The 25,139-nt window shown below is 36.2% G+C and overlaps 1 protein-coding gene across 2 annotated transcripts in view; it reads left to right on the top strand.

The window, feature by feature from the left end:
* The window catches only part of NEGR1 (neuronal growth regulator 1), a 909,782-nt gene that overhangs the window by 383,254 nt on the left and 501,389 nt on the right, over positions 1-25,139 (top strand). For both annotated transcript variants that reach the window (XM_067726571.1, XM_067726572.1), the window contains exon 2: positions 319-551. In XM_067726571.1, the coding sequence (XP_067582672.1) occupies positions 319-551 (233 nt within the window). The remainder of the gene's footprint in view (positions 1-318; positions 552-25,139) is intronic.

The following is a 25,139-nucleotide window of genomic DNA, read 5'->3' as shown; positions in this document are numbered from 1 at the left end:
TTAACCTTATTTAAATGTACTTGTCATCCAGACAGAATAAAAAAGGATTTTGACTGGCTTTGAATAAAATACACACACACACACACACACACACACACTTAAAAAACAAAACTAAACCAAACTGTAGGAAGATATTGTTTCATATTTGCTTTGGGAATGAAAAATGTACCAGTGTGTTCATGTCTCCTGTGTTTATAGCTGATGTTTGCATTTGATGCAGTGCCATAATTCAGCATATGGAAATACACTCAGAACAAAGATAATATTGTCTCTCATTTTCATTTTGATTAATAATGTTCTGTCTCTGGTAATTTGTAGGTGTTATTTGGAAGATGGAGCTTCAAAGGGTGCCTGGCTGAACCGGTCAAGTATTATTTTTGCGGGAGGTGATAAGTGGTCAGTGGATCCTCGAGTTTCAATTTCAACATTGAATAAAAGGGACTACAGCCTCCAGATACAGAATGTAGATGTGACAGACGATGGCCCATACACATGTTCTGTTCAGACTCAACATACACCGAGAACAATGCAGGTGCATCTAACTGTGCAAGGTACGCATTTCCATGTCTGCTACGCTTAGAAATGTTCAATATTTAGATATCAAAATGACTGAGAGGTAGCTGACAATGTTGAAAGATATGTTGTCATTGTCTTCAGGGATTTATGTTCCTAGATTCCATTAAGTATAATGGCTTTTATAGGCATACAAATCCCCACTTACTGAGATCAAAAATTATCCATTAACATCACATTATGATTAGTTTGTATATGATCCATTTTGTATCTTCCTATGAGTCACCCCTTCAATAAATCTTTGAGAACCCATGGTTGGTACATTAAAATAAATTTTTGATAGCCTATGATGGCTACATTAAAATATTAGAACTTCTTGAAATATGAATAATAACTCTTTAAAAGTAATCCTCAAGCTTTCCAACACTCTGTCTCAATTCAGCTTCTATTTACTTTGATTCAAGTCACAATGAAAAGAAGCAGCCTTCTAGAATTACTTTATTTAAATATAGAATAATTGAAAAAATATGGTTCACAATGCTTTATACTTTGATTTACTTTCAGTAGATCATAAATCATGCTAGCTAACTTACAATCTCCAAATATAAACAGAATCATCCAATTATTTTACTTTTCTTGCATACTAAAATATAAGAGCATGTTTATCCTCAACACAAATACGTTTCAAGGAAAATATAATTATAATGCTAGTAGAATAGAAAATGTGTATTTTTGCCCTTTTGCATTATATCCTCATGCTTTATAGATAAACCATGTGTTGGTTGCATAGAAATAGTATATTGTGGAACTCAAAATGACATTACAGCATTTCTAAGTAAAATTAATAACAAATTATATGATAATGTAGTGCCAGCGAATGCATGTTTTATTCCTATCAGGAAAGCTGAATTTGCAAGTTAGTTGTATTATTTCTGAGTTTACCCTTCAAAAATCAACAGTAAATATTAATTTAGGTACATGGTTTACATTCAGAAAAGATTGTTATTCTACAACTTTATTAATTGAGCTTTATTTCCTCACATAAAGGTAAAACTGAATTCAAACAAAGCTTCAATTATTAGTAAATATTTTAACTTTGTGATAATGATTAAACTTATTAAACAATTAACTTTAAGAAGGAAATTATAAATTGAAGAGTAAGGCAGTGAATTTCCTCAGTGGTTTTCCTTATTACAAATCATTGAAGACTTTGGTGATTTTCCTTATTTAAAAGCATATAAGAAAATAATAAAGTTTTCATAAAAGTCCATCTTCATTCAAAGATTATCCAGAGATTCCAGAGGGCAGTTTATCCAGCTTCAAAAAATGACATGAGATTACAAGACACAAACATATTTCTTCAGTTATCCAAGCCTAATTTTGTTCTCTTGTTTAGTTCAGTGCCTTTTGACTTGAGTTTCTAGTTCAAACACTGCAAAAAAATTTTATTACATGAGGAAAAGTACACTTAGATGGTAATATATTTGAGTCACTTGAGATAAAGACATTTTGCTTCTTATATGTTTAAACAATATACTTCTGAACACTAAAAATATCCCTCTTTCCTTTTTTCTATTCTCTCTTATTCCCTGTTAGGCCCATATTTTTTAACCAGACCCCAAATACATATATATATATGCATATATACATATATATATATGCCCTGTTAATGAAAATGTTAATTTCCATAGAATTTCTTCATAACTTTATATTACATAGGTTGTTTAATACTGTACACAGTTTTAAAACTGTTACATGCCTGCCTTTGGCACTCATTTTTGCTGGCCAGTATAAACTTTTGGGTACCATTTTAGGAAGAACATTTTACAAATGCACTTATTGAATTTTTTATCAGTATAATATTTTGTTCCTCTAGAAAAATATAATTTGTGTTACTGTTTTGATGTGTGTGGTTGGGTCAAATTAAAAGCTAATAATTTTACAGTACTTATGAACATAATTACTTATTAGAAGTTGATTGACATGTGGGCATTTACATTAATAAAGTTCAGGGAACAAATTAATAGGCTTGTCAGTCAATTCAAGAACTAAATAAATATCTTAAAAAGTCAAACCCTACTTAAACTACATTTCCTCTCAATGAACAAAAATAAACTGATGTGCACATTTCTTCAGTCTCTAAATTTGTTAGGTTGTCTGATACTCAGGAGTATTTGGATAATTTTGAAATATATGTTCGTTGCCTAATAATTTGTCAAGCCTTGATTCAACAAGATAAAGAAATTTAGCAAGTGAGAGAAAGCTATTTATTAATCAATGACATTATCAATCAATAATGTCAAACACACATTGGCTGGTAAAAACAAAGCTCATCTTTAATTGTTGAAACTATGTACTCAAGGGAGCTATTTTTAAAAAGTCATTTTAGAAAGGGGATACTCAAAAGGATATCTTGCCCACACAGACTTTGCGCATGGGAAATTTGTTTATGTTATTGATTTCTCAGAGCTATTAATATCAATAAATGGAATAATTGGGGAGAAAAGACACTGGAGTAGGAGTTGGAAAACCTGGATTCCAATCCTGAATTTTCCCTCACGAAATGGGTAATTCTCAAGCCTTTCTAAACTTTAGTTTTCTCATTTGAAGGACGAGGATTCAGATCAGAAAATCTTAAGGTCTGTTCTAGTCAAAAGCAAAAAGATAAATGACAGGGGGAAAAAATCCACTGTGACTGTTTGCTTTTGATTTGAAAGGGAAAAAGTTTTTTAAGTTAAAACATGAAAAAAAAATTTCATAACACTTGTACTGAGAACCATGCAAACTAATTTTTACACAGTAGCTCCTTCTAGTATTTATTCTGCAAGTGCGCTTTATTTATCTCCATGTTTTTTTTCACCAACTGAGCTGAACAATGTATGTACTCACAAATTTGAAGAATGTGGTGAATTGGGGTTTTGCTTCAAGGGGGTGGAAACTGGCTGATAGATTTAGTAAGAAAATAAATTTTTCATCACCTGTATATAGCGCTGTTAAATCAAGTTACCTAATTGTCCGGTGTTTCAAATCATGTGGTGTAGCATTTACTAAAAGTATCCTTCTTGTTCATGAGTATAAACATGTATGCAGCTTGAATACTTGTTATGAAGGGAGATCCCTATTACAATACTGTTTTGAAATGAAACATAAAATGTAAATGCTTTCCATTCAAAAATATAACACAATGGTTTCTACTTTAAGTCCATGTCTAGAGTCTAAGTTGTATGCAGCACAAAATAGACACCCCAAAATATTGTATAATAACTGAATATACATACAACAGCCTCAGCCAACACCTCGACTGCAGCCTTGTGAGACTGAATAGTTAAGATGTGCCAGGACAGAAACTGAAATAATAAGTGTATATTGTTTTAAGATACACACACACGCACACACACACACACACACACACACACACACACATACACATACACAAACACATTCACACACACACAATATATGGAACGTTTATCATTCAACTCATGCCCTTCCAGGGAGATATACTCTAGGTTTTCTCTAGGCAGGTTAGAAGGAGGGATGACTAGCACATAAGCCTATGAGCAAAATAATTTCTCAAGGGTGGTTTAACTTGCTGAGTGTGTCCTAATTTCCTCAGGGTATTTTACTTACCTAAAATATTTGTGATAGACGGGGTGCTATGCTTCCCTTTTCAAGGATGGGCTTGTGTTCCTAGCTGCTGTGAGTGCCATCAGCAGACAGCATATAGTGGTCAGCCCTTTCAAAGTTAGCCTCAGCTGTAGAGAGGCAAAGCCTAGTTCTGCCTAGAGCAACAACGTCTGATGACTGATTAAAGCCGGGAGTATAAAAGCCTCTCCCTTCCAGCCTGAGGAGGATAACTCTGATGGGCTATTTTGGCTTGAGAGCAGCTGAAGCTATTGAACAGCATCCACTACAGCTCAACTTCTTGCTCTGTTCAATCCTACCTTCTTCTTTTTCCTTCTCCAGCTATTTATCACAAGACTATTCCCTAATAAATATCCTAATTTTACATTCCATCTCCTTTCAACTCAAAGATCCGTAACTATGACCATGTTAGATCCTTGCCTCTGGCTTAGTCATCATTTAGAGAAAATCTTCGTAAAGTGGAAAGACAACACATTCAAATACCATTCATTATTAACATTGTTTTACATTGGTTGGGAATTTAAAGTGGCTTATACCAAAGTATTTAGTACACCAAGGCAATTAGGAGAAATCAGAAGCAAAAGATAAGGTAAGAAGAATAGGATGCAGCCAGATGTAATAGATTATTACATTTTTAAATGTAATATATAATGTATTAAATGTATAAAATTTTTGCCATGATTTCTATATATTTTTAGAGCTTGGTAAAAATTTTAGTTCTAAGATTTCTAGCACCCAACACAGAAAGAGAAACAAGAGCAGTTATTCATTCCATGGCCCTGAAGGTTAAAACTTCTATTTCTTAGTGCTCTGGTCCTGTTACTCAGGGAAATAATTTGACCGTGAGTCATCTCAGAATATCATTGTGAACTGTAAGGAATATTTCAACAGTAACTGTATGGCATGCACAGAACTCATTCATAGGATTGTTCTTTATAACACCTCTCAACGTAACCCGAAGTGCAGGGAAGTATAAAAATTTTTTTTAATCTAAAAATAAATTTAACAAGATGCTAATTCAATATCAGTGACATTGCTTTTTGATTATTCCTTAATCTATGAGTAAATTTTAGAGCCTATCCTTCCTGAGTCAAACTTTCACAAATATTATTTCTCTCAGTGGGTCTTTGAATAGGAATTCAGGTACAGATAGTTCAAAATTATACTTACCAATGAGTATCTGGAGAGCAATTATTCTATGTGGCCACAAGTTTAGAGCCATATTCTTTAAAGACCAGCATATCTTAATCAAATGCTAACATCCTTTTTATGAATATTAAAGCCCACACAAGGAACACACTGGCAGAGAAAGACACCACACTTCTGCTCCAAGTTGAGCTGGCTGGCAATAACGCAGCATCACAGGACATGGGCCTGCCTTCCTCAAAAGACCCAAAGGGGAGAAAAGCTATAGCTATAATGGTCAAAAAAGTATGGTAAAATACCACATCCATTAGAAAACTCAAGTCATTGTTTTTCAATAGTAAATACTTCAAACTTTTCAAAAAGCTACAAAAGGAAACCAAAGAAAAATATTAGCACTAAAACAAGTTTAACAGAGCCCATAGATGTCAAAATAGGTAATGTCTGAATGCAATAATGGTTTAGGACAAAGCCCTCAGACTGGCTCCCACTCTGTTTTATTCAATCTCTATTTATACCTGTGGAGGAGATTAAGATTTTATATAGGAACCCCAATTTTGTACCTACTTTAAAACACAAAGAAGTGATAAAGACCCACAGCATATATTCTTAAAATTTTTAGTTGGGAAACAAATAATAAACCACCCAAAATAAAAATGGTTCCTTAACATAATTATGTTTCATTATCCCAGCCAAAGAACTTTTAGCTTTAAGGGATGTAACTTCATAGTATACTTATCAATAGTTGTAAAACATATTACATTAAAAATTATTATTTTAATTGACATATAATTGACATATAACATTATGTTAGTTTTAGGAATGCAACATAATGATTCCATACTTGTATATATTGTAAATGATCGCCGCAGTAAGCCTAGTCAGCATCGGTTGCCATACATAGTTACAAATTTTCTTTTTCCTTGTGAGAAAAATTTTAAGATCTGCTCTCTTAGCAACTTTCAAATAGGCAATCCAGTATTATTAACTGTAATCACTGTTGATTTGCAACCTTGGGAGTTCCTCTGGTGAAATCCCAAACTGTGTCACTGTACACAGAGGGCGAGGAGAGACCTAAGAAAGAGCCAGGCCATTTCAGATTGGTAGGTGGCAGGTTTAAGAAACAAGGAAGCTTATATATGAGGCTTGTCTTGGCTGATCGCAAGACGAGTAGACCTCCAAACCGACCCGCTAGAATCTTAAAAGTTTATATATAGAGGCCTTAACAGGGTTCAGTCATGTATTCAGTTCAGATGGTCCTAACAACACATTGCTCTCTCAAGGCTGCATCATTGAAACGGCTCCTAGGGTGGAAACGGTGGGCAGAACATACAGGACGGGGGGAGGGGGAGAGGAGCCTCAGACTGCCTGAGTCCAGCCCAAGGGTCAACCTGTTGTCATGTCCTTTCCATGACCTCGTCCAGCAGTCACCATGCGGTACATTATATCCCCATGACTTATTTACTTTAAGCTGGAAGTTTATACTTTTTTTTTTTTTTTTTTTGCGGTATGTGGGCCTCTCACTGCTGTGGCCTCTCCCGTTGCGGAGCACAGGCTCCGGACGTACAGGTTCAGCAGCCATGGCTCACGGGCCCAGCCACTCCGCGGCATGTGGGATCCTCCCGGACCGGGCCACGAACCCATGTCCCCTGCATCGGCAGGCAGACCCTCAACCACTGCGCCACCAGGGAAGCCCGGAAGTTTAAACTTTTTAATCCCTTCACCTATTTTACCTTTCTTCTCTCCCAGCCACCAATCTGTTCTCTGAATTTATGAGCTCACTTTTGTTGTTGTTGTTTTTAAGGGAAAAAAAATCACCAACAATGAACTTAGTTTTTGAACAGGATCCATCTCTCTATTTCATTAACTTGATAACAGAGATAAATTTCTAAGATCACCTTATATATGATGATTAAATATATATTATCTGCTTATAAGAAAATATTAATCCTTTACTCTCTAAAATTAGGTAACAAGTGATATCAAATCATTGAGATCAAAGTTACGTGGGTAGGGGTGTACATACTCTTTGTCATTCCCTCTTCAGGGAATTCCTACCTATTCTACCATAAATCATTTTTTGCTTACCCCAATTCACATTATGGAAAAGATCCTGTGGGTGGCAACATTCACTGAGTCTGTGCAGACTAATCAGTACCTGAATATAACAATCACTGGTTCAAAGACCAGTTAAGTAGGAGAAATGATATAAATAAGATTGTATTAGTTCTTGCAGATTCTTCCCACAGTGATGTACTAGTAACAGTGGAACCTTACCTAACCTCCCCCCCACACATTTTTCTATTTGTGTTGGTCTGAAATATACAGACTTGTACATTTGTAAGTTAGGAAGAAAATAATTTATAAACTTTTTGGAGCATATCCCTCATTAGTTAATAGGACTGTCATTGTATTCCCCAGATAGTTTATCCAATGGAAACATTTAATCTGTTAATATATATGAGATAATAGTATTGACATCTAGAAAGATAATGGTTTGGTATCTAAACAGTTTAGAAAAATTATGCCTAATTTGTGAAATTTGGAAAAAATAAATCCTTCAGGTGTCATTTGTGATCTAGACTTCAGCAAAATTATTCACTCAAACATACCTTCACAGAAAAACTCAGGTCCACTCATCTGAACTTAATATGAGCTAGGCCTTTTTAGGCAGTAAAATAATGCCTAAACCTTTAAAATTAATGTATTTTTCAGGTGGAGTATTTCATTTTTCATTTCAGATGTTCCAGTCTGACTAGAAATGCTATAGTTACATGGCACTGCATATCAGGCCAGCTTCTTGGAAAGCATTACCTCACTTTTATTTGTGCATGTATTGACATTGATTAGGTTATTGGTGTAGCTATTAGGGTTCATAAGAAATAAAGTTAATTGAACTAATTTTTAGTGAACTTCTCTTTTGAATATTGGTACTTCTTACAGAATGAATATTTTCTTCTCTTCTAAATATTCTTTTTCTTTTTTTTCTTTTATAGTCTTTAGAAAAGATTACTGGCCATTACTTTTCTGCAATTGAGATAAAAGCATTAGCAGAAAGAGAAGGTAGATTTCATTAAATAGTATTTTTCTTTGAAAAAGATTTTCTCTGTTAAGTGTAGTGATCATATATTCCTAACCAAAACTTAGTATATGAAGTTATATATATATATTGTTTAATACAAGAGATGTATTAGAACAGTATTGTAGATCAAAACTGTGTAAAATCCAAAATACTGCCTACTGTACACAGAGGGGATTAATAAGCTGGTGATATTTTCTTATAAACTTTCAATATGCTGCCCTTTGTGAATGAGAGAGAGATGGGAAAGTGCAAGAAAAAATAATATTTATAGAAACTGCATACTGTTGAATTCCATCTGAACCACCCATTTTTCCTATAGAAGGAATTTCGTGAAAACTACTGCTGAATTTTGTGAATTGGTAACAACAAGAGGAACAGTGTTAAAATTTGAATAAGCATCTTTTTTACTAGTGAATTGTGCCAGCAAGGAAGTTTGTACTTCAGTACATCTGTTCTACACATGACTTGGATCATTTTTTGAGGGGTAGCAGAAGAGGGACAAGGAAATCTCAAAACGTTGTATAATTTGTGGTCAGTGTTGCTGAGGAGCAATTCTGCTTTCCTTTGTCCTTCTCATAAAGGTTTAAGTTTTGAATCATATTGGCAAGTATTAAGTAAAAGGATACCTGAGAATGGGATGTATAAGAAGAGGAACAATATTTATTGCTCATTTTGAGACTGAGTAAATCAGTATTTCTGGTTTGGGTAACATAGTGTTAAAAATGCAATTTGAAAGTATTTTAAAATAGTTAACCCTTTAAGCAAGATATGCTGCCCTTTAAAAGTCCCTTCAATGATTGATGTGTATTCATTCTGGTTCTTGAAGCACATAGTTTGATAAGTATCTCAAGGCTCAGACTGATCATATTTTTATTTTCTTGGTAATTCTGTTTTGGATTTGTGTGTTGTATTTCAGAACAGTTATATTTGTTGCCTATCTTAGAGTATCTTTATTTTTTCCTAAAAAAAACCAAAGAAAACAACTGTGTAAGTAATACCTGTCAAATCCCAGTGCAATGTACACCATCAGTATGAAAATCTCTCTATAAATAAAAGATTACCAAGCTTTAGCTGGTCCACTTATTTTGAAAAACCTTGCAAATAAAATCAAGTCTGGTGAAATAATTTGTCTTCTCCTAGGAAATCATTACAATAGGATTTGATCTATGAAATGATTTTACTGTTTTCTTCTCCAAATTATGTGTACAATTACTACCAAGACAATTAGGATTTTGCCATTTTCATTAACTAAATTCTGAATGACATACCCCTTGTAACCTTTATGTAGCATAAAGATAAAATTTAGCAGAGGAGAAAATTTGAATCTGCTAATGATATTGTTTATCTTATGATTTGTAGCAGAACAATAAGAATTAATTATGTTTAGTGCCAAGAGGAAAATGGGCACAATTAAGACTGGTGACAAAGTTCAGTCTGCAGAATCAGAGTCACTCTATGTCCAGACACCTCTGTGCCCCATACCACGTCCCTCCCATTCCTTCAGCATTCCTTTAGTGATCTAGTAAGAGCAGTAGAGAGACACAGGAAAGGTGGATCGTGCACCTGCACTAAGCTGTCAGAGCTTGCTAACCTACATTAGTAGGTTTGAATTTAGACCAATGTTCTTAAACATTTTGTGTTCATTAACCTATTTGAAGATCTGATGAAACCTGCAGATCTGGTCTATAGAAAGTATATATACCCTCTACATTTTACAAACTTCTTTATGTGATCAGAATGCTCATGGACCCCCTAAATTTATCCATGGACTCTAATTAGAACCTCAGTTTACTCCTTGAGGATGCGGACTGGGTCTTAATCCCTTTTGACTCCCAAACATCCAAGACAGTGCCTGACAAATATTAGGGACTCAATAGAGACTTATTGGTTGTACATGTGTATGTACTTCTTTCTCCCTGGCTTCATGCCAATCACTTTGCTTAAGCTGTGACTTAATGTATTGATGCTATCTTTAGGGCATAACACCAAGAATGCTGACATAACAGGAAAAATTTTAAATTAAAAGGATTAGTTAGGCATTCATGACTTAGGTTGCTTATTTTTATTCCAGGTCATAGCACCCTTATCCTCTGCTAATCCCCATGTTTTCACAAATGCAGAATAGTGATTGCATATTGTAGTGAAAAAATAATAAATGGGATACCAGCATTTTACAAAAAAAATATATTTTCTCCTAGCAATGTTATTTTGAGAATAAAAATATACTTTATATGGGACAGAGTTACTACAAAGATTATAGCCAAGGGTTCCTAATGCCAAACCCAGGTAAGGGGCTAACATTTTAAAAGGGCCAAGAATAACACAATTAGAATTTACTCTCAGGTATTCCACTTATTCTTTCAGATACTGATTTGAGCAAGTGGGTGTGAGGATGTGTTTTAAAACGGTATGTTGAAGACTTGAGAGAGGAGAGATTTCAGAGCTATTTGTCAGTGCAAAGTTAACACATGTATATTGTTTTCATCTACTTAGGACCCTACCTGGTAAAAGGTAGTCTGTTTTAAAAAGACATCTAGGGGGCTTCCTTGGTGGCACAGTGGTTGAGAGTCCGCCTGCCAATGCAGGGGACACAGGTTCGTGCCCCGGTCCGGGAAGATTCCACATGCCGCGGAGCGGCTGGGCCCGTGAGCCATGGCCGCTGAGCCTGCACGTCCGGAGCCTGTGCTCCACAACAGGAGAGGCCGGCCACAACAGTGAGAGGACCACGTACTGAAAGACATCTAGGGTTAACTCAGTTTAATTTTTTAAAAATGCTTGTGCAGTTCCACTTTAATTCAATACCCCACTTTAATTTAATACCTACTATGTACAAATAACTTTGCTAAAAAATGCACATGTATTCTTCCTTGTGGTAAGCAAAATAGTGGTCCCCAAAAATGACCATGTCTCAAAGGGGAATTAAGATTGCAAATCAGCTGACCTTAAAATAAGGACATTACTTTGGATTATCCAGATGGGTCCAATGAAATCATGAAAGTGCTTAAAAGTGAAAGAGTGAGGCAGAAGAAGAGAATCAAAGGGAGACATGACTGTGGAAGTGGATCACAGTGATGGAATGTGAGAAGTACTCAAGCCACCACTGCTGGCTTTAAAGATAGAGGAAGGGGATAATGAGCAAGGGAATATGAGGACCCTCTAGAAGCTGGAAAAGTTAAGGAAGTGGATTATCCACTAGAGACTCCAGAAGAAAACACAGCTCTGCCAACACCTCAATTTTCACTAAGAGACACTTATTTTGGACATCTAACCTATAGAATTATAAGATAAATTTGTGTTGTTTTAAACCACTCTTTGTGGTAATTTGTTATGGCAGCAAATAGGAAACTAATACACACATGCGCGCGCACGCGCGCGCACACACACACACACACACACACACACACACACACTCTCTCTCTCTCTCAAAAATATAAAATACTTTCATACCTATCTAGAACAGGGTAGAACAGGGTTTCCCAACCTTGGCACTATTGACATTTTGGATCATATGAGTGTGTGTGTGTGTGTGTATGAGGTGGAGGGAAAGAAAATTTCTGTATATTGTGAAATATTTAAGAGCATCCCTAGCTACTATATATTGAATATTTGTGACCCCCCCCAAATTCATATATTGAAACCTAATGCCCAAAGTTATGATATTAGGACATGGGGCCTTGGGGAAGTGCTTAGGTCACAAGGATGGAGCCCTCAAGAATGGAATTAGTGTTCGTATGAGAGAGATCCCAAAGAGATCCCTCCCCGTTTCTACCATGTGAGGTGACAGTGAAGAGACAGCCATCTAAGAAATGAGCTCTCACCAGACACCAAATCTGCCGGTGTCATGAATTTGGACTTCCCAGCCTACAGAACTGTAAGAAATGAATATTTGCTGTTTGTAAGCCACCCAGTTTATGATATTTTCTGATGGCAGCCCAAATAGACTTGCTACACTGGCCTCAGCACCTAAGACACTAGTAGCATTCTCTGGTTGTGACACACCAAAGTATCTCTAGATGTTAACAAACATCTGCTGGGGTAAAAATCACCCCAGGTTGAAAACCACTGGACTAGTAGAAAAGATAGACACAAGCTTTAATTCTCCACTGTGTGGCAGGTTGTAACAAGTTCCATGAAAGTACGGATCTTATCTCTGAAAGCCCTACGCTTAGTGAACACAATAGGGGCTGTCATGTAATTGGGGCTAAAATAAATATTTAATAAGTGATAGAATGAATGAGTGAAGCCCTTTAAGAATACAAGCCAGCCAATAACCAGACAAAATTCTTCTGAATTTCTTTCTTATTCAGTAATTATTTGGGTTATATCTCCCTTCGAAACTAGTTAAAACCAATATTCTCCTAAGTAGTCCAGTGTGGCATAGGCGTTGGATTGACCTCAGGTGATATCCAGCTCTTATATTTATAAAATATATGAAGTTGGTTCTAAGTGACACCATCTCTTTAAGACTCAATTTCATTCACTGAGAAGTGAAAAATAATACCTAACATTCTGGATGACTGTGAAAATTAAAAAAAAAATAGATATAAAAGAAATTTCTCAAAGTGTCTGATTCAGAGTAGGTATTCAAAAGATTTTACCTTCTTTTTTTCAGTGAGCTAATAATGTACAGATAGATTCTTTCCTCTTTTTTCCTTTGAATTGGGATGTAATTGAGATTGTTCTCATTGATTTCAAGTGATTTTTATTTAAGAATTAGACAATGAAGTTGATCTGTAAAATATTGGTAAAATTAATTACTCTTCCTTCCTGTGGAGAAAATCCACGTGAAAAAATATAATGAATTTATACCAATGTCAGGGTTTTGAGCTACAGTAATTGGAAAAATATTCTACATTAAGGAAAAAAAAAACAACTACTACCTAATATGAAAGAAAAGATATGGTGGCAGTCATTTTGCCTATTTGATCTCAGAGCCATTCTTTGCAACTCTTTTGCTATGTTTTGTATCATGGGGTTGGCTGAATCCCACGGTTCAGGCTTCTGTGTTTTCTAGCAGCATTCACCCAGTGACAGACACTGGCAAGAGTTGGGACCAAACGGAGAAGTCAGGCTATTTTGCTGTCTCATTGCCCCAGGCCTTTCTCCTCCTTGGCTCCAGCTTCCCTTGGACAGCCCATCCTGCCACTGGCACAGCTCACACCAGGCAGTCCCCTGCTGTAGATCTAGCTCGTGATGAGCAGTCCCCACCTCTGGTATCTGGTAATGATACCTGCCTGTAGGAGTATTAGTGGCTTCTTGTTACAGATCTCTGAATTGCCTCATCTTCATATACTTTGTCGTCTTAGCCCTTCATTACCTGTGTAAATAGTTCCCTGTATTAAGCCCCCTTTTGTTTGAAATACTTAGATAGGTTCCTGTTTTCCTGACTGGATCCTGACTGATACAGAATTTTTCCTGTAATGTCAAGTGTTTCCTACTTGTAAGTACTCTTAAAAAGTATGTTTTAAGCTCTACCATCTATATAGGTAACCATTTTATATAATGATAATTACCTCTTTACATTCTGAAAAAATATATATCTATATATAATTCCTGAGTATAAAAAGCAAATTTAAAATCAAATCATAAAATTAATTACACATATATTGGGATCTCAGATTTACTAAACTAATTATCAAAAAGTAAGATAAATTAGAGAGAAAAGATAAAAGTATGCATAATTATTAAATGCTGGCATTTATGTGAGCCTTGGGCTTCTCTTTATTAGCTTTTTGGGTGCAATTATCATTAACATTTCAGTTGCATCTTTAGTGAATATTAGAACTACACATACACAGTGGCATGAGTGGTAACAGCAGTCTTTTATTATCCACACAGACTGCAACTTTAAGAAAAATACCTTAAGGAGAGGCTGTAGAGCTGTGGTTGTGTATTTACCCTGGGAGCTATGAGCTGTCCAGCAATATTCCGGGCCTTGATCTTTACAGCTGCATCTGTGCCTTGTGGGAAAACTAATGAAAAGCAATTTGGGACTCTTTCCCAGTAAACCAGTTACCTGACTTTGGACACTAAGTCTAATGCAACCAAGGCACATTCTTTAAGTTTTTGCCTTTGGCCAAGCATTGTTCTAGGAGTTAGGAAAACAAAACAAAGTTCTACAAATAAGAATTAGCTTTTCCCTTCAAGGAACTTACAAACCAGTGGGGCGATACTGACATTAAGTAAATGAGTGCCCTAAAGTTAGATAGGGGCTGGGACAGATGTATACATAGGGTACATATGAAAGAAGTAGTCCTCTTTTTGTGGAGGGGCACAGCTAACTTTTGAAGTGAAACGGTTGGTGAGGAGAGGGGCTTGAGGTTTGATTACAAGGCAGGAAATAATGGTTAGCTATAGGAAACTACTTGGAAGTTACTCTTAGTATGCATAATAAATCATTCGGAGCTAAATGAGATGCTACTTCAAGACCCAAGAAGTGCTGAAGAAGCAGTTAGAAGTAGGATGCCATGGTGTCTTGTTCCATAAAGTGAAGTGAGGGTTGGGGGAATGGGTGGTTTGAAAACAAGACCAGCTCTTCAGATTAGGAGAATGGCTCCATTAGAGCATTGCCATAAGACATTCTTTAGAAGTGCTGCTGACAAAGAAATGCTCAAATGTGCAGCTCCTGAGAGATCAAGATGCTGCTGGAGGTTGTTTGAGCATGTGAGAAGCAATGGGACTCTTGGGGAGCAGCTGTAGGAGGCTGTAATTGCTGGGCTTAACTGCTGACTGGAGCTATTCATTGCTGAGAGGAGCAGCTGTCACGAGTTTCAGCAGGGAGCCCTGGGGAGCCACGGCTGGGAACTTCCTCAGATTAAGAAGCTGCCACAGGAAGCAGCAGTTATGAGTGTCATCATAGGGAACTTTAGAGTTATCCATCCAGCTCCACCATCTTGGCAGTTGGCAATGGTGGAAACACAGTCTTACATATATAAAGAAATGATGAAAGATTGACAAGATTGACAAAATAGGTTTGAGATTTTTAAATAACAAGTTTCTTCAAACTCTGCCACAGGCTTCCTTGGCTGGCATGGTATGAATTTTTGTTGTCGTTTGTTTGTTTATTGAGGAACATTTTTACCCTAGAGAGTAGCTATTATACTGGCCAAAACAAGGTGATACAATTGTAAATTGAGGGATTCTTTAACCTTAGGACCCCTAATACTATGTGTGAAATCTGATATGTTTTGATATTTTTCCCCTGGGAAGAGTGACTATCATTTTTATCCTGTTCTCAAAGTTCCTGACACTAAAATAGGTTAAGATTTTTTTTTTTTTTTGCGTTAAGACAGAAAAGGTCAGCCAATGGAGAACTTGGTAACATCTGTCAACAACTTAACCACAAAAGGCACTATTGTTTAGCTGATGAATTTATGCAATCATCATGTTGAACAGTATCTAGCATTACTATGAGGATTCCCTTTTGAAATGTGTGGGGTAATATACCACATTAGGTGCATTAGTGATTGAATTTCATCTTTCTGGCTTAGTATATAGGCTGAGCCAAAAAGTCTCAGTAAAATGGGGGAAATAGAAGCGGAATAACAGATTTTAAATTTTTTATTTGGATGGAACAAAATTCTGGTGTAAGGACCTGAGAAAGAAAATCCAGTTGGAAAACTATTATGGTGGTGCACACCTGAATGAGCCTCTGAGAACTAGGGTGGATACCATGGAAATGGAAGAAGGGTATGGAGGTAGAGATGTTTACCTTGTAAGTGTGACCACTTTGATTTCTAAATTTTAATATATCTAATAATATTTTTGTTTTGCTACAGTCTTATAGTGTTGTTGATTTCTGTCAAAATCACTCCATTTAGAAAAATTCCACATGGATTGAGCCACATGGTAGTCAGTTACCCTGGCTTTAATAGATACTTCATCGCTGTGGGTTTTAATCGATAAACTTGACCTTCAATCTTTGCCTGTTATACAATCTGTTCTGAGCAAATGGTGAAATGAAGTGAAGTGAGTCAGGCTTTGAGTATATTAGTGAATTGGGGTTTGAGTGACCAAGAATGAAATGTCAGAATAACAACACAAAGGAGAAAATGCAATTTTTTAGGTTCGGCATACCATACTCTCTTTTATAAAAAGAGTATTTTAACAGAACAGCTATGTGTAGTTTTCAAAGTAACATAAATCTACCCTTGAAGTGCCTGACCTCCTAAAGAGTCCTGGAAATAGTTACTCTAAGTCTGCTCTGAACGAATAAAAATTGCTCTCAAAGGTATTTATTTAGCTGATGAAGACACCTTGCAGAGCATTTGAACAATTATTTGAAGGCAGCAAACATTCCACGGCTCATCCATCTCTCGTGGAGAGTTGTCAGCTTTGCATACCTTCGAGTGCTTTTCCCATCTCCAAAGGAGACACTGCCCCACTTTCTGAGACTTGGCATGTGGTTGGCATTACTGCGAGGCTTTTGAGCTTGCAGTTCACACAGCCCACTTGTCTTTGACAGTATGATATGTTCCTCTTTTAACTCCGCAGTACACAGCAGTGAGGTCTCTCTTAAAGGCAACCTAACTGAATCTGTGCTTTCTGAAGTGTGGTTTGTTATCCATGTTGGCTGCTGCCAAAATATGATATGACTTACTTTTTGCATTTGCATGTAGTTGAAAAATTGGTGCGACCTTATCAAGATTAAAAGGAGGGAATGTATGAATCCCTGGACCTTTGAATTCACAGAAAGTTTTTGGAATGTACTTAAGGCTTAAAATATGGAGTTAATCAAATGGGAAGACCTATATATTTCAGAAGCAAAATTATCTCTTATTTTGTCCCTTCAAGATAAGTGAAGGGATTAGATTTCCGGTCCATCACCTTCTGAAAGAACAAGAGTTATTTGTTATACTTATTATTAAAATGTTATATTACCATTCAAAGAAAACTATACCAGTTTGACTTAATGTGCTTCATAATTTTTCAGTTCTGTCCTTGTCTGACTGCAGTGCTTAATATTCCATATCATCACCATAAAGTGATATTTACGAGTAGCCATAGGGCCCAGCTGCTGTGCACTTTGCCAAGAGTGGCCACGGTCCTCTCTGACTACTACATAAAACCAAGAACATTGGCACAGCAAGAGCTATAGCAGGCATATGCATATACATGAAACACTGAGAAGAAAATGTTACACAGACCTCCAACTTTTTCTGTTTCCTGGACTTCTATTGTCAATCAAATAATCAAAAATCGCCCATCACATACATCCCCTTTGCCTGAGCCCAGTGAAAACATTGCATGTGACTGAATAAAACCCTAGGCCTATCATTTAGAATAGTCTGTCTAATGAAAAGAACTGTGTATTTGGGATTGAAGCATTTCAGGGTTTTGATATTTTGACCTGATGATTCTACATGTATTCTTCACATTTTCAGTGTTTCATGATGAATGAGTACTTTTTAAGGATCTCCATACCACCTTGAAATTTGCCACCAAATTGATTGTTGCTTATTATCCTGATGGTTAGTAAGAAGAATATAAGACACTTTGTTTCTAAAAAGACTCATTATGCTTTTCACCTTATACTTTATTCGATTTTACAAATTACAAAATTAACAAGGACTTATGAGAACATCAAATGGTATAAAAAAGCTTTTAAATAAATGATTAGACTTTGAAGCCATCTCTCTAAGAAGCAGTATGGCCAGAATGGCAAGCAAACCCCTCACTGCCTGCTTCCCCCAGTGCAACAGTCCCTTCTGTCCCTTCTCTTCTTTGTCCGCTCTTACCCTATGGAAGTACTGACTATCTTGCTGTGCCCTTAAAGAACCTTGGTGTTTCACACCTCTGCATTTTTGTTCTCTCTTGAGCGCTCTAAGCAGAATTAATCACCCCTTCTCTGAGTCCTCTTTGACCTTTTCCACCCTTCTGTCATAGCCCATTATTGGTTAATATATCTGTGTTTCTGGCTAAAATGTAAACCACATGAGGATAGGCAATGTGTTTTATTTATAGTTCTCAATGAATATGTTCATAATGAATTAATTTATGCTGTCAAGATATTCCTGGTGAACTTAAGGTTCTTGCATCTTTGCAGAAAGAATTCAGAGACAAGATAGGGAGGTTAAGAAAGTAAAGTGAGAATTTATTTAAGCAAGAATATGCTCTCAGAGGCAGAGTGGGCAGACAGGCGAGAAGCTGCTGCTCTGGGTTTCTTTGGCAAGCCTCTTATGAGGGGCACACAAATGAAGGGGCAGAGTATTCACTGGGGAAGGAGAAGTTTGGGGATCGTTTTTCCTGATTTTCCCCACTCCATCCTCCAGAGGGGAGGAGGGATTTTTGTTCTTATTGAGCTCAGATCACAAGTGTCATGGTGTCAGTGCATAAGGGGTAGTTCTTATCTGCAAGGCTAATTTTATTATAATGAGAGCATAATGAGCAATAGGTTACATTCTGATGCAGGAGATTCTCATCTTTCCCCACCTTTCTTTGTCTGCCTCTCACTTATCACCCAAAATGTGTGGTTTCCTGTCAGTCTGAAGGTTCCTGCTTTTCTTTAGCCATGGACGCTGCTGTTTATAGGATGCGTGATTTCCTGCCACCTGGCCCTTGTCCCCATTGCTCTGCTCATACCTAGCTACATGCCTGCCTTAACAATAACTGGTATGAATCAACTAATACAACCATGCTTTGTAGAGAAAATGGCTTCTCCAGCATTTTGGTGCCATTCCATGCGCATACACAGTGGAAAGGGGTAAAATGTTAGACAGGTGGACCTGAACCTGGGTCTTGGCTCTGCCTCTTAGTATCTGTGTGAACTCAGGACTGAGATACTTAATCCCTAGATTTACTTTAAGAATTAAAAGATGAAATGTGTTGTGTACTGGACACAGAAGCGGCACTCAATAAACTGTTATAAATCACTATTATTACTGTTTGTAATGAAATTCTTTTTTTTTGTTTTGTTTTTTGTTTTTGTTTTTCGCGGTACACGGGCCTCTCACTGTTGCGCCCTCTCCCGTTGTGGAGCACAGGCTCCGGACGCGCAGGCTCAGCGGCCATGGCTCACAGGCCCAGCCGCTCCGCGGCATGTGGGATCTTCCCGGACCGGGGCACGAACCCATGTCCCTTGCATCGGCAGGCGAACTCTCAACCACTGCGCCACCAGGGAAGCCCATGAAATTCTTTTGAAAGATTTATTTGTGCATTTATAGTCAGTTGAAAAGATCAGTGATTCATTTCAACTCCTCAGTTTCTCCTCGTTTTTGTCCCTCTAACTTCTTATTTAATAGATGTATTGAATTACATTATAATAGTCATTAGCTTCCTGTTCCTATAATTTATTGTTTTTCTATTTTTTTTTTTTTTTATTTTGGAGGGGGATGACAGCACAACACAGAAAATTGCATACACCAAGCCAGCCATTTTTCAAATTTGTAATGGCAAAAAGGCTTCTTGTCAGACCTAAATGTGTTAAAATGACACCCAGCCATGTTGCTTATTAGAACTAATGAGATACTTGCCAACCTTTTTATTTTAGATCAATCATCTCCCAGCCTGACAAACAAAACAGTTAGAAAAATATATTTCATTGTTTGGCCTCTAACTTTCGTAACGACAGACTAATTGTAGACCATGTTGTTGGAAAAACTTTGGTTGTCAACTAAAGGAAACAAAAAAAGGCGTGAGAGCATCCAAAAAGTCTTTTATATACAAAATGGTAAACATTACCAATAGCCAAAATAAGAACACAAGAGCAAATAAATCCATCAATTAAAATAGGTGGTAATAGGCACTGATTTCCTAGTAAAATTATGTCAGCATGGGTTTCTATGTGGAACTACTCAAAAGGGAGGCACAATTATTTCACAGTTATTTCTTCCTCATAACATAAGTAAGAAACAAGGAGAAAGAGAGACAGTGATTGTGAAAGGGAAAGAGATAGAGATTACATTGACTGTGGTAGTTCCCAACTCCTACCCTCCATCAGGAGGCCGTGCAAAGGAAGCACTGTGTCTTTCTATAGGACCAAATACTGTAGTGCTGTAGTGCTTGGATGCTTGTATAAAATCATGGGAAGAATAAATTAACACCCATAAGTTTCCATAGGAAAGACAGAGAGGCTTAAATTAATGGTAAATGAGAGTAAAAGCACCAAGTGACAGCACCAAACTTAAAATCATATGAAAAGTGGGATGATCAGATGAATGGCAGCTATTTAGAGCATCTGGTTTTCATTGCCCATACCTACACCATCTCATCAGCAGATGTCCCACAGTCTTGAGAAGTTATAGGTGAAAAGGGGATAAAAAACATAGTATAGTGTATTACAAGCACATGTTTACTTAGTATATAAAGATCCTGAACCTCTGTAGATTCATTTTTTTCATGAATTTCCAAAAGTTCTGATTAATGGGGAGAAACTATGTACCTGTTTCTATTTGCTTGATTTAGTTTCCTTTTTTGTTAAGTCGTCAAATTTCCATATGAATATTATTTTTATATACTCATGTCTCCTGAGAGGCAGCCTACAGAGATGTTACGACGTTGTTGGCATACTTTGGAAATTCAGGAGCAAGTGGTATTTACAGTTAATTTATCCATTCACAGCAACAAGGTTGTGCCTCACTTACCTCTTCTGTGAAATATAGGTGGAAGAAAAAATGGGGGGAAGAAAACCAAAAAGGATTAAGTTGATCGTGCATTAATGTAACAATCACCTAAATTTTGATTGTTTAAGTAAAGGATGGATGAAGTATATCTATGGTGAGACTGGCCCCAGGGCCCTGTCTTTTTTTTTTTTTTTTTTGAAGTGTAGTTGATTTACAATGTTGTGTTAGTTTCAGGGTCCTCTCTTCATGGGTGCTCTGCCAGTATGTTCTGATAGGATACAGATAGTAATGTGAGTTGGATCTGAAAGAGTTAATTCTCACTCAGGTTTGGTATCTCAGAATCATATCTTAGGTTGGCCATAAACTCTGGTCTCAAAAGCCAGAAATATCTCACAATCTTCTCATATTGTTGAAATTAGAATGTCTTTGTTTTAAATTTAGCATTTTTTATGTTAATGGAGAGGATGTTGGTATTGTGATCAACTCTTCAAAGAGAAATTTATACCACTGAGGGATTAGAGACATGCTGGGAAAAATATCCTTTGTCTTGCATACACCAAGGGGTATACTTATTTCTCAGTGTTTTTTTTTTTTTTTTTTTCTCCTTTTCTTCAGAAGAAACACTTTGTGTTATTAGGGTTTGCAACCATGTGTTAATGACTGTAAAATAATGAAATTCAGGAATGGCAGCTCTATTTTTTTTTCTTTTGTGTGTATGTGCCATCCATTTCTTTGTTATAAAAGATTAGAAAGTGCTGAACAACTAGAAATAAAATAATTGGAAATGAAATCAGGATAAAATGAATAGAAAAAATTCTCATCAGTTGATGAAGGCATGTCATTTGGCATTGGAACTTCTTTCAGTTTTAACATATTGTCTCATTCCTTCAGAATCTAACCTCTAAGACTGAGAAATCCAAAAATAAGAACAAAACGGGCATATCACGCAAAAAAATATGGGTTTAGAAGTGACATCATGCAGACCTCTCTTCTTGTCTATTGTAAACAAGAGTAGAAAATGTAATGCAGAAAAGGATTGCTTCTATATTTTACTAAATATATGAGAGGCTAGAAATATTTGAATTTAGAGTATACAGTATACCTTTAATATTATTCAAACTTATATGAGGATTCCCTCCAGACACTTGTACTGAATCACATGTATCAAACAATTATAATTAGTGCTCAAGATACATCAGAGAAAGAGAAAATTATTTTAAAGAATAAAAGTAGAAATTATTACAATGTATATGAAAATATTCAATCTAAGAGTAACTACATATCTCTAAATATACCTGCATATATGTATGTATAAAGAATATATTGGAGGGAATAAGGTAGACCAGATCATTTCCTAAAATATATTATTTGGAGCAATGGTTCTAAACCTTTTTCCGTAGTAAAAGGGACTTGAGTAAGTTTAAATACTGTACTCCCCTCTAAAACATACTCATAGTAAAAGTACATAGAATTCTCTAAAAGCAATTCTTTTTTAAATTTTATTTATTTATTTATTAATTTTTGGCTGTGTTGGGTCTTCGTTTCTGTGCAAGGGCTTTCTCTAGTTGTGGCAAGCGGGGGCCACTCTTCATCACGGTGCGTGGGCCTCTCACTATCGTGGCCTCTCTTGTTGCAGAGCACAAGCTCCAGACGCGCAGGCTCAGTAGTTGTGGCTCACGGGCCTAGTTGCTCCGTGGCATGTGGGATCTTCCCAGACCAGGGCTCGAACCCGTGTCCCTGCATTGGCAGGCAAATTCTCAACCACTGTGCCACCAGGGAAGCCCAGAGCAATTTTTTTATTGTAGCATCTGTGGTAGTTAAAATAATGGCCTCCAAAGTTGTCTATGTCTTAATCCCCGGAAACTGTGAATATGTTACCTTTCATGGGAAAGGAGAGTTAAGGTTGTGGACAGAATTAAAGTTATTATCACCTGAATTTAAAATAGAGAGATTACTCTAGGGATTATCTGGGTTAAGTTCAGTGTAATCACAAGGACCCATAAAACCAGAAGAGAAAGATAGAAAATGAGGTCAGAAAAACTTCATGTGAGAAAGACGGACCTGGCTTTGAATTTAAAGGAAGAAACCATGAGCCAATGAATAGAAGGAGATTCTAGAATTTGCCCAAAACAAGAAAATGCATTCACTGCTAGTGCTAGAATGCAACCATGCCTACACTTTGATTTTAGCCCCTAAGCCCACTGTTAGACTTCTGACCTACAGAAATGTAAGATAATAAATTTGTGTTGTTTCAAACCATAACGTTTCTGGTAACTTGTTTCAGTAGCCACAGGCAACTAAAATACTAGCTATGGCTGTTTGAGTGATTACTATATGCCAGACACCATGCTAAATGCTTAATATCCATTATATTATATTTAATCAATCCAAAAGGCAATAAAATGTTACAATTATCCCTATTTTATGAACAAGGAAATTGGGGAGGAACTAATGTAGGTTGGGCAAACTATGCAAAATAACACAAATAGGAATTATAAGAGCTGAGGCTCAAATTAAAGACTGACTACAGAATTTATGCTTTAAATTTATTATTATTCAATTCAGTTTTTACCAAACTTGCTTGACCCTAAACCTTTTCATTTCTCTCCCAGTGTAGCTGTTTATTTTGGGAAACCCTAGTACAGTAGAAAGAGAGTATACTTAAGACTAAAAGATCCTAATTCCAGCTTTGCTACTAAATACCCAGATAACCTTGGCTAAGTAATCTTGGATTTCTTGGCCTCAATTCCTTCAGGTATTGATGTCCCCAGAACAGTGCCTGCTGTCCTGGGGTTTTGAATCCATTATTTAGCTTTATTCATGCCTACGGTTAAAAGTGTTTTGCGTCCATCATCTTACTACATGACTTACAACAATTCCCTGAGGGTCAATAAATAAGTATCATTATTCCCGTTTTACACATATAAAAACATTGCAATGCAAAATTCTTACAAAATGTTTTATTCTCTATACCAATCTAAGCACTGATTAAAGTAATATATTGCCAGTCATCAATGTATACTTTAATCAAAAACATTAAAGAAATGTAATTGACTAACATACTTTCTTAGTTTTCTTTTGTAACATGTTTGATGTGCTTACATCTGGAGAAGGAGTTCAATAAAAGATTACCAAGAGAATGATATTTCTTTTACTACAGTGATGTTAAACTTGGATTTTTTTTTTTTTTTAAAGCACTACAGGGAATTCTGGCTAAAAGTCAAGGCTCTAGAATAGCCTTAGATATGGTCACTTAACCTCCTCTAGAAGCATATGATTTTGCCAGATAAATTGAACGTAGCTTTGAATGTAATTGTATTTATTGACTAGAATAGTAGGCAGAGCTGTAAAACAGAAATAGAATGGATTTCCAAGTCAAATTACCTGGACTTCAATTTCCACTCTACCGTGATTAGCATTGTAACCTTTAGTAGACAATTTCAAGTTATATAATCAATCAGGATCAGTTTAATCATCTGTAAAATGAGTATAATCAGTGTTCTTTGAGCGTTCTCGGCACCTAATAGGTATCTAAGCATTTCATCTCATTACCCATATACCTCTAAAACCGGTTTGGACTAAGAGCCTTTCCAAAGTTTTCTAGTATTTAAATGTTCATACTTCAATTTTAGCTGTTTGCCTATTTATCCACTGGATTCTAGGTGTCTTAAAAGTTGAGATGATGTCTTATTTAAAGTTTATCATCAGCATCTAGCATGTGGGCTGGCCTCCAATAGGTGCTTGTTAAATATTTGTTGAATACATGAGAATCTTCACTGAATATTACTTGGCTGACTTATAATGTCTGCTTTTGTGTAGTTACTTTTAAAAATCAATGATGAGGAGAGAAACTTTTTTGAAAGATACAAGAAAAAAAAGGTACAAGATGCACTGTCCTATTCCATCTGTTGATTTTTGTTTTAATTTTTTCCTTCTTTTTCTGTAAGCAACTAATCATGAATTGAATCTAACATTTAAGTAAATATCTATATTTTTATAGAGTCTATGCAGAACCACAATGATGACTTTGATTAAACATGCTTAATATTTCTGGTGTAATATTTACTGTCTTTTTGTGGTAAATAAATCTTTCAAACACCTCCTCAATATTAATATATCGATTCAGTATTCATAGTGTTTGTGAAGCCTAATTTATTTTCCCAATCTTGCCTAGAGAGACTTAATATTTGGAACTA

Source organism: Pseudorca crassidens, chromosome 2 (assembly GCF_039906515.1).
Source record: "Pseudorca crassidens isolate mPseCra1 chromosome 2, mPseCra1.hap1, whole genome shotgun sequence".
NCBI classification, from domain to species: Eukaryota; Metazoa; Chordata; class Mammalia; order Artiodactyla; family Delphinidae; genus Pseudorca; species Pseudorca crassidens.
Note: the sequence above shows the minus strand (reverse complement) of the source record. Positions and strands in the feature narration are given on the sequence as shown.